This window comes from Aphelocoma coerulescens, chromosome 1A, assembly GCF_041296385.1.
Source record: "Aphelocoma coerulescens isolate FSJ_1873_10779 chromosome 1A, UR_Acoe_1.0, whole genome shotgun sequence".
Taxonomy (NCBI): domain Eukaryota; kingdom Metazoa; phylum Chordata; class Aves; order Passeriformes; family Corvidae; genus Aphelocoma; species Aphelocoma coerulescens.
This window is the reverse complement of record NC_091014.1, coordinates 65906163-65914915: the sequence shown is the minus strand read 5'-3', so window position 1 is coordinate 65914915 and position 8753 is coordinate 65906163. Positions and strand designations below refer to the sequence as shown.

The following is an 8753-nucleotide window of genomic DNA, read 5'->3' as shown; positions in this document are numbered from 1 at the left end:
GATGAGTTTGAAATATCAAAAGCCACAGAATTAGTCTATGAAAATGGGTTAACAGCATCCTGGAGCTCACTCCTACAGAACCATCCCTGAAGATGGCATGGACTTGCCAGCCCCTTGAACCACACACCACACAAAGTGCAGTGAGGGAGGAGATCTTTGGATGTGGAGGCTGGCAAGGATGAAAGATCTCCTTTAGACCTTATTAGGCCACACAGCGCAAGACAGAGCAACCTGTCCAAGCCCAAGGGGTCTGCTTCAGTAGCCAAAAGTTTATTATAAAGATTTATTTTAAAATGTCAGTTCCTGATGTCAGGCTGGCTGTCCTCTCGTTCCCTGTCTTCTTGAAGACATTTGCTGTCTTCCAGTCTTCAGGGACCTCTCCCAATCAGCTTTCAAAGGACATTGAGAGTGCCCTTGCAATGACATCAGCTCCACTTGTGGGCTGTGGGAACCAGTGGTCCATGGACTTTTATAGGCACATTTCACTTACATGCTCCTCCATGGAAGTTAAGGTTAAGTCTACCTTGCACTTGACTTTCTTACAGTTTTCACATACCTGAGATGAAGAAGGCACTGAGTCTCTATGTCCATTGTGACCACTGCATATTCAGCAGCAGGCCCACATTTTCTCCCTAGTTTTTGTCTTTCTTATGCACCTGTAGAAACTTTTCTTGCTGCCCTTCACATTCCCCCACAGATTCAAATCCAGGTAGTCTTTGGCTTTCCTAACCCCATTTTTGCAAGTTATGGAAATCCTCTGGGTTTGCTGGCACCTTGTACACTTGTTTTTTGTGTTTGAGTTTAGTCAGGAGCCCCTTGCTCATCCATGCAGGCCCACTCCCGCCTTTGTTTTGTATCCTGCTTTTTGGGATGGACCATGGTTCAATTCAGAGTGATCCTTGGAAACCAATCAGCCAATTTCTCTTTTCCATGTGAAGCGAAGTCCCAGCTTATCCCTAAGCAAATGTGAGCAACTTTTTTCTACACAAATCAAAGAGTTGAGTGGAAAGGCTGATACTGTTGGACGGGTCAGAGAGACTGAAATGTTTGTTGTGGAAAAAGTCTGGCAGTCCAAGCATATGATTTTAGTAATGGATTCTACAGATAGAACCTGTTCAATACATTCTCTTGTTCCGTGAACGTGGTATTAAAAACAGCTCAAACAGCGTTTGGTGCAACTATGGCAGGAACAGGTTGTCATGGTTGTCACTACAAGTCTGAAATGGTAGAGCTTAGTTCTGGAGTGGAAGAATTCAAGTTTCCTGTGTGGGTCACCACAATACTTATTTCTCATCTCTCAGCTGCCCTCTTTCAGTCAGATGGTAATGGTTGCTTTGTCATCCTGCAGAGTCACATAAGGAGAATAGCACAGAAGCACCACCTGTTCTACTGTTACATTTCAGCTTCCTCCTGTGGAGTTAAGGTAATCCTCCCTCAATTTTCCTGTCCCAGTTCTCAGGCTCTCATGTTTTGCTGTGTTGTTGATATAAATAAATTGGTGTAATTAAGGATGTTGATACAGATCAAATGAGCCTGCATTGCTTTCGTTAACGGTGCTTGCAGTGAAAGAGAGAAATGCAATCTGTTATTTACCCCACTAGAATTACCTGTTTGCTACATGAGGAAATTGAATTCTTCACCTTTTTCATCTTGGTCAAGCCTAAATTGCTTATTTATATGATGTGAAGAATGCTAGATGGCTTCACTCCCCCGTCAAAGCAAGTTTCCCTGTCTAACAATGATTTATGGAGCATCCATCAGAGCAGCAGTTTAATCACGAAAGATTGACTTCTTTGTGAGCTATTGTCATTTCTTAAACCATTTTGTATTCCAAAAAGCTGATGTATGACATTATTCCTTACGTATATTGCTTTTCTGCTAATAATATGCTCTGTCATTAGATATGATTCCAAAGTGCTGTGAGGAAAGCTCTAGTGACCCAGGCCCAGGCTTTGTGGTGGATGGGAATTCTGAATTCCAAGTTAAGCAAAGTAAAGAAAAGCAACACTTAAAAGCATGTGGCAGGGATAAAAAGGAGCACATCTATCTGAATGTGAAACGCAGAACTGCCGAGAAACAGAGGAGGAGACAAAGAACAGAGGAGGACAAGGACACCAAGAACAAAGGTAAAGTCTGTTATTAATGGAAAAGATACACATATTAGTAAATAAGCAGTCTAGCAGATTTCATGTCTGAATCAGAGATTTGCATTTGTATACTAAAAAGTTTTCCTTTCTGTCCTGCTGTTTGAGATTGGGAAGGATGGGCAGTTCAAGGTAGGTTAAAGTTGGAGACTTGCAGCTCCAACAGAGTGATCTAAGAACTTCTGTTGATGCTGTATCAAAACACTCACTGTATTTGGACTTCCCTTCAGATGTAAACCTGAGTTGTGACTGATCAATAAGCCCCTACAGTGGGGTAAGTCTCAAGGGAGGGAGTCTCAGAGGAAAGTGCAATGTACTCATGAAGTATGCAGTGACTGAATATGGCTGGCAGGAAAAAAAAGGGGGACCAGAGAGAGATACCGCTTTTTGGATCAACATTTGTATCAGTTGGGTGGATCAGCTGATGACATCAACTGGTTGTGTAGATTTTTGTCCATGAGTTAATCAAAAGAACATGAATGTCTAAGTTAGCCAGACCAGCATGGGGGCAGTGTATATATTGCTCAGCCTAATACATATTTCTTCCTGGTGCCAGCCAGCGTTGCAATGGTGAGCGAATCATAAATTCTGCCACTGAGAATCACATTTGTATTGTGATTCATCTGTGTATTGAAATTGCTACATTCTGCTAATTTGCACTTGTGTTGTGCTTCCAACACATAGCTGTGGTTGATTCTGCTAAATCAGAATCTGATGAAACATCACATGTCTTCAAATAAGCAAATTTGTTATTAAATGTTAAATTACCAATGTGTGGAATATTGAAAAGAACCCTGTCAGACATTGCTGGACTCTGACATGAGTGCAGGCTGAGGTAAACTGACACTGGAGTTTGACATGAATTATATCTTTAGAGCTGATCCCATTGAGAAAACCTCACCTTTCTCACATTTATATTCTTTTTCTTCTTGTTAGGTTCTCCTGTTTCATCTACTACCTGGTGGATTATTGCAGTGATTCTAGGGATCCTCTTCTTGGCATTGCTGGGAGCAACAGTGGGTTTTATTACCAAGGGTAAATAAATATCCTTCACTGAAAATACTTCATTTGAATTTAGAACCTTGTCAGGGAGCACAGCAGAGCTCTTGAAATCCGCTCATTGGTCCAAGAAGAACGTGAACCTCTTCTTTTTAAAAAAAGACTTGCTCTCTCACCTATTTCCATCTGGAAAATGGATGCCCTTCACAGATTCCTTCAGAGACTCTGATTCTTTGCCAGTCTCAGAAGAGCTTCAGGGATGTCTTTACTGTAACTGGGGAGAATAATCTTCTGAAAGAACATACTTGTGTAAAGTGTTTGTAAGGAACTAGGCTATGACTATGAATGGGAAGAGACATGTATGATTCTTTTTCAGGCTGTCCATGTCCATGCTGCCCTGAGCAGTGGGTCACCTACAGAGGAAAGTGTTACTTCTTCTCCAAGGAGAAGAAGGACTGGAATTCCAGCCAGGAATCCTGCCGGGCACAGGGGGCTCATCTCCTGGTGATCAACAATACCAATGAAATGGTGGGTGCCTTTGCAGGGGCAAGGGCAGCATGAAGTGGGAGCAAGTCCCAGGCAGTTAGGGCCAGTTCCTCCCCTCTAGGAGGAAGGGAGAGTGTAAAAGGCTCCTGGGACCCCCCCACCACCTTCCTGCACTGGCAAGACAAGGCTTTCCCTTAGACACTTTGCAAGAGGCACTTGCTTCTCTCTGCCTGCCGCAGCTGAGCTTCGTTTGTCAGGAGTTCAGCCCTCACAACCCAGAGCTGGGGAAGCTGCCTGGCTCTCTGAAATGCTGAGTCTCACAAAGCAGGTCCCTGTAGGAAGGAAGGCAATAGGTGTTCACATTGAGAGACGGCCCCAAAACTTCCTCTCTCACACAGCACTCCTTTCTTTGCCCTTCAGAACCCAGGACTTGGCTGGGTTTCTCCGTTTTAGGATCAGTTTCTCCGAGTCTACTGATCTCTCTGCCTTTGCATCCCTCCTAGGACTTCTTCCAGATAGAATACACCAAATCCCACTGGATTGGTTTGCAGAGGAGCACTGATGGTGACTGGGCCTGGAAAGACGGCTCAAAACTGGGTGACAAAAAGTGAGTATGGTGTTTCCTTTGTACTTTTAGATAAAAGGTTTGAGATCCTTTCCCCCCTTACATGAAAAGTCCCATCGGTATTTGACAGAAGTCAGCCAGCAATGAACACAGCTGCTAAGGGATGTTCAGAGTGGCCATAGGCTCTAACAGATAAGGGCTTCCTCCTGCCCAGCTGCCAGATCCCAGCTGGGTGCATGTAGACCTGGGAGTCTCAATCCCAGGCTAATGGACACAGCTGCTACATTCCCGTCTGTAGGTCCCACCAGTTTTCTGTCCCAGAGACACAAACATGGATACAGGCACACATGGAAGCAAAGGACTGTGACACAGCTGCCTGCAATCATCAGCTGCTCCCAGAGGCTCAGACCCATCCCTTGCTTTACCTGATCCCTTCTCTTTGCTCCCTGTCCTCTGAAAGTTCCTCAACAAGTTTTGCACAGGCACCTAGGCCCACCTTGAATGTACTCAAATCCTCCTGCTCCGCTTTCACCCCACCTTTCTTGTCAGTTACAAAGCCCAGGGTGCCCCTGCCCAAAGCTGTGCCTGGAGGTTTTTGACTGCCCATCAATTAGTAGCTGAAGACTTTTAGTCTTTGCAGTTTTGTGTTGCAGTGGGGATTACTGTAATACACGTATCAAACAAGGCAACCCGTGGAAAAGAAATATCTATGGACAGATTCTTGCTAGATGTTTCAGAGATGTTTATTTCTCCAGCCACATGGCCGGGGCTCTGCCAAGGAACTGCTCAATCACGGGACCCGAGGGTCCTTGCCCACCCAGGGGAACACAAAACAACCAATGGGGAACGAGGCTGACCAGGGCCAGGGAAATCCCATGCCTCCCCTCAGGGCCCCTCTCCCAGGGCTCCATGGCAGGGGGGAGGGACCCGAACATTTCACCCGTTTATTGTAATAAAAGGAGATTTAAAACTTAACATTGAAAACAACTGGATAAACATAACAAGAACAGTTTTAAAACAAAACAAGCCACTCTCCTGAGCCTTTAAATGTCCAGACAGATTCTCTGGAACATCTTAAGGCTGACAGAAGGGAGACAGGACTCTCCGGGCATGCTTTGTGGGGAAACTGAGGCAGGAGAGAGTTTAATTTCTTCCCTCCCCCTTTTCATCCCCCCCTCGGCATTGGAGAGGAGTTGTAGGGAAAGGGAATTGTATAGGGAAGCCATGGGGTGAAAAACAGATTAGGAATAAACTGGGGATGGGGTAAATTTAGGAAGGGGTTCATATTGGGTATAGGGTAAAAGGGGAAATTAGGCTGTGGGTAGGGAAGCTGCTGGGATGGATATTGTTTATAATTTTGTGCATAATGGCTGCCTTTGACTGGAATACCCCCAGGCCCAGTAACATTCGCTGCTTGTAAACCCTTCTTTACTTGCACTATATCAAATTGTACAGCTTCCCCATCTCCTACACTTTGCAGGTAGTTTTTAGGGTTATTCCTTTCAATGGCAGTTCTATGGATGAATAAATCTTCCCCTGTATCGTCTCGTGTTATAAATCCATAGTTGTTTTTTACGTTGTACCATTTCACAGTTCCTGTGACTTTCGTTGCTAGAACGTCTCCTATCACGTGCTTGCGTGTCTGTCATGGGTGCCGGTCCCGTGTGGCTGCCACCTCACTGACTCTGACGTCTCGGCCGGGCCCCTGCGTTGCGGCTGCTCCGCGCCCTCTGAGCGGCGCTGCTCTGGCGCGTGTCTGGGCTCTGCACGGCCCCGCGTTGCCATTGCCGCCGGCCCTGTGCCCTGTGAGTGATTCGGCTCTGCCAACTCCATGCTGCTTTGAGAGCGGCGTCATTTCGGCTCAGCACTGCGTGGCTTCTCGTGTCATTGTGGAAACCGCCACTTCTCCCTCCACAGGGCTCTCCGAGCCGTGTGCTCGGAGCCGGTTTCCACGCCGAGCCCCGGTTCCTGGCTGCTCATGGGGGCTGCCTCTCTGCTGCACGTGGCCCACGGCACCCGCGGCGCCTGCGGCGTCGTTCCCTCACTTGTGGTTGCGTGGCCGGGGACCCCGAAACAGGGATGGGGCCCGCGATAAGGCGCAGGCTCCCGAGGGGGCCGGGCGCATCCAGCACAGGCACCTCCGCTGGCACGGCTGCAGTCACGCGCCCCTGGGATGGCCGCCGCGCAGCCTCGGCCATGGGATTATGGCCACCCTCTGCTCTAGGGGTAATGGTACCATACAAATGCTCCTGAAGAGCTTCACTGATTGTAATCGATCCATGGAGAGGTTCTGTCACTAGCCCATGTTTTGTTTAATCCCTTATCTTATCCCAGATCTCATACCAAAAACACTCAAGAATAGTTCCAGGAGGATCAATATCAAAAGTAAGTCTTGAGAAATATAGAAGAAATTTTTAAAAAGCCAGTTAAAAAAATGTTCTAAATCTCCCGAAACAAATACTTTCTTGTTTTGTTGTTCAAGGATTCCTTTAACTTCTAGATACATTTCTTTCTGTGGTTCAGAGAGCCACATTTCCCATGATTCTTCCATAGTCAGAGAGAATATCCAAACCAAGGTGAGAAGGGAGAGATCTAGAGTGGCTTTTACTCACGAATTTTCTGTCCTTAGGGATCGGTGTCTTGCCCGCATTCTCTACCATTTGTTACAGTGGGGACTACTCTAACACGCATATCAAACAAGGCAGCCCATGGAAAAGGAATATATATAGGCTGATTCTTGCTAGATGTTTCAGAGATGTTTATGTCTCCAGCTGCATGGCCGGGATCTGCTGAGGAACTGAGGCAGTCATGGGACCCGAGGGTCCTTGCCCGCGCAGGGGAACACAAAACAACCACTGGGGAACAAGGCTGACCAGGGGCAGGAAAACCCCGTGCCTCCCCTCAGGGCCCCTCTCCCAGGGCTACATGGCAGGGGGGAGGGACCCGAACAGTTTTTTCTGTTATTTCTTGAATGTTTGTGTCTGCGGATTTCTGTTTTATCACTTTGTCCTCATTATGCTCTTTCGCACTGAAGGAGTCCTTGGTTGAATAACTTTAATGAGGCAAAGGCTTACACCTTTCACATACCCATAAAGATGATTTTAACGGGATACTTTAACTGGGATATTTTATACTTTCTGTCCCAAATGCGTTTAGTAGAAGAGCAGAAAATCTCTTGTGGAACAGAACATTTTGCTCTTTAGCGATGGGAAATGGAGAGCCCAGTAAGAGACTTGCAATCTGCAAGTCTCCAGACAGGCCCCACTGCCAGACCTCCTGTGTCCCAGGATGGATCCTCCCTGACATCAGCTCATGAAATCTAACTGCAGCAGATCTCTTCCCTCCAAAGCTGAGATGTTCTTCCCCCTGCCAAAGTGGAGATCCCTCTCTAATGTGCCTCTGCTTGTGTGCTCTGTCTCCCACAGGGTTAAGTCCAACAGCCATGTGCAGAACTGCGCTGTTCTGCTGGATGGTGCCATCCATGCTTCCAGCTGTGAAGTCCCTACCCCATGGATCTGTGAGAAATCTGCTCAGTCACCTCTGTGGACCTTGCCTTAGGAGATATTCTTTGGAGAGCTGTGCTAAGGGCTGTGAAGTTTCTCTGAGAGGAGCTCAGAGAAAGCTCCTGAGAGCTCCTGGCTCCTGTGCCACCTGCCACAGTGCAAGGAATGAATGCAGCTGCCACAGGAGGTCTGAGTGCTGCTGGATCCTGGCTCCATTCAGGATCACTCTGGTGATGTTCACATTCATAGCCCTCACCTAGTGACAGATAGTCTTCAAAGTAGTAGAGAAGGGGGAGGAGAGATTTCTCTGTCTCTCAGTCATTTTCAGAGGTACTTGAGCATTGTCACTGCTGTTTTGAAATCCTAGGGAGAGATGAGCTTGTAATCTGTGAGCTCACACAAGCTCTGAGTTTATTTCTCACTCTTGTGAACCCTGGTGACATGCACCAAAACTGAAAGCTAGCCTGAAGTTTGAAGTTGGCCTGTTTTTGCAAGTGATCAGATGATACCCACAGGACCGTTCTAACCTAAATTCTTCTGTGGTTTATGTTTGTACCTGGAGAAAACTGGAGCAAGGCTTCTAGTGTTTCATTGCTGTGTAAATAGCTGCGAAGGAGTAAACCTGCTACCCTGCTGAGATGAAAATAAACATGAATTGCTTCTAACAATTTCTTCAGTAGTCACTTTTTCTGTTTTCCGCTCCAATATTATTGCTTAATGCATTAGGTGGTTAATAAATAGGCAAAAGGAAGCTGCTGGCAGGAACAGAGTCAGGAGAGCAGGGGGTGAAATACTTTGCAATAACACTGCAGCAGAAGTTCAGCTACAGCCACTGAAATTTCCTACCCCAGCTCTACCCAAGGGATTCAAGACTGACAAATTTACTTTTTTCTGTAACCAAGAGTGCAGCCCTTTGTCTTCCAGTCCCTTTGTCCTAAGACCCACCTTGGCCATGGTTCAAGTGCCCTGCACCACCCCTAAATGGTCTGTTTGCCCCCTGCTCAGAGTTTCTTCCAGAACAGCTCTCTCCCGAAAGAAGTCCTGCCAGACCCTTCA

At 46.6% G+C, this 8753-nt stretch overlaps 1 protein-coding gene across 2 annotated transcripts; it reads left to right on the top strand.

The window, feature by feature from the left end:
- Window positions 1-226: 226 nt before the first annotated feature.
- On the top strand, window positions 227-8542 carry LOC138104753 (killer cell lectin-like receptor subfamily G member 1). 2 transcript variants are annotated; one of them, XM_069003963.1, is made up of 6 exons: window positions 227-1423; window positions 1902-2126; window positions 3081-3179; window positions 3520-3671; window positions 4133-4236; window positions 7620-8542. In XM_069003963.1, exons 2-6 carry the CDS (start codon window positions 1904-1906, stop codon window positions 7750-7752), a joined length of 711 nt encoding a protein of 236 aa, XP_068860064.1. In that variant the 5' UTR covers window positions 227-1423; window positions 1902-1903; the 3' UTR covers window positions 7753-8542. The 2 variants fall into 2 exon arrangements, with proteins under 2 accessions (XP_068860064.1, XP_068860065.1); XM_069003964.1 differs by having other exon boundaries at window positions 227-1795.
- Window positions 8543-8753: the final 211 nt, after the last annotated feature.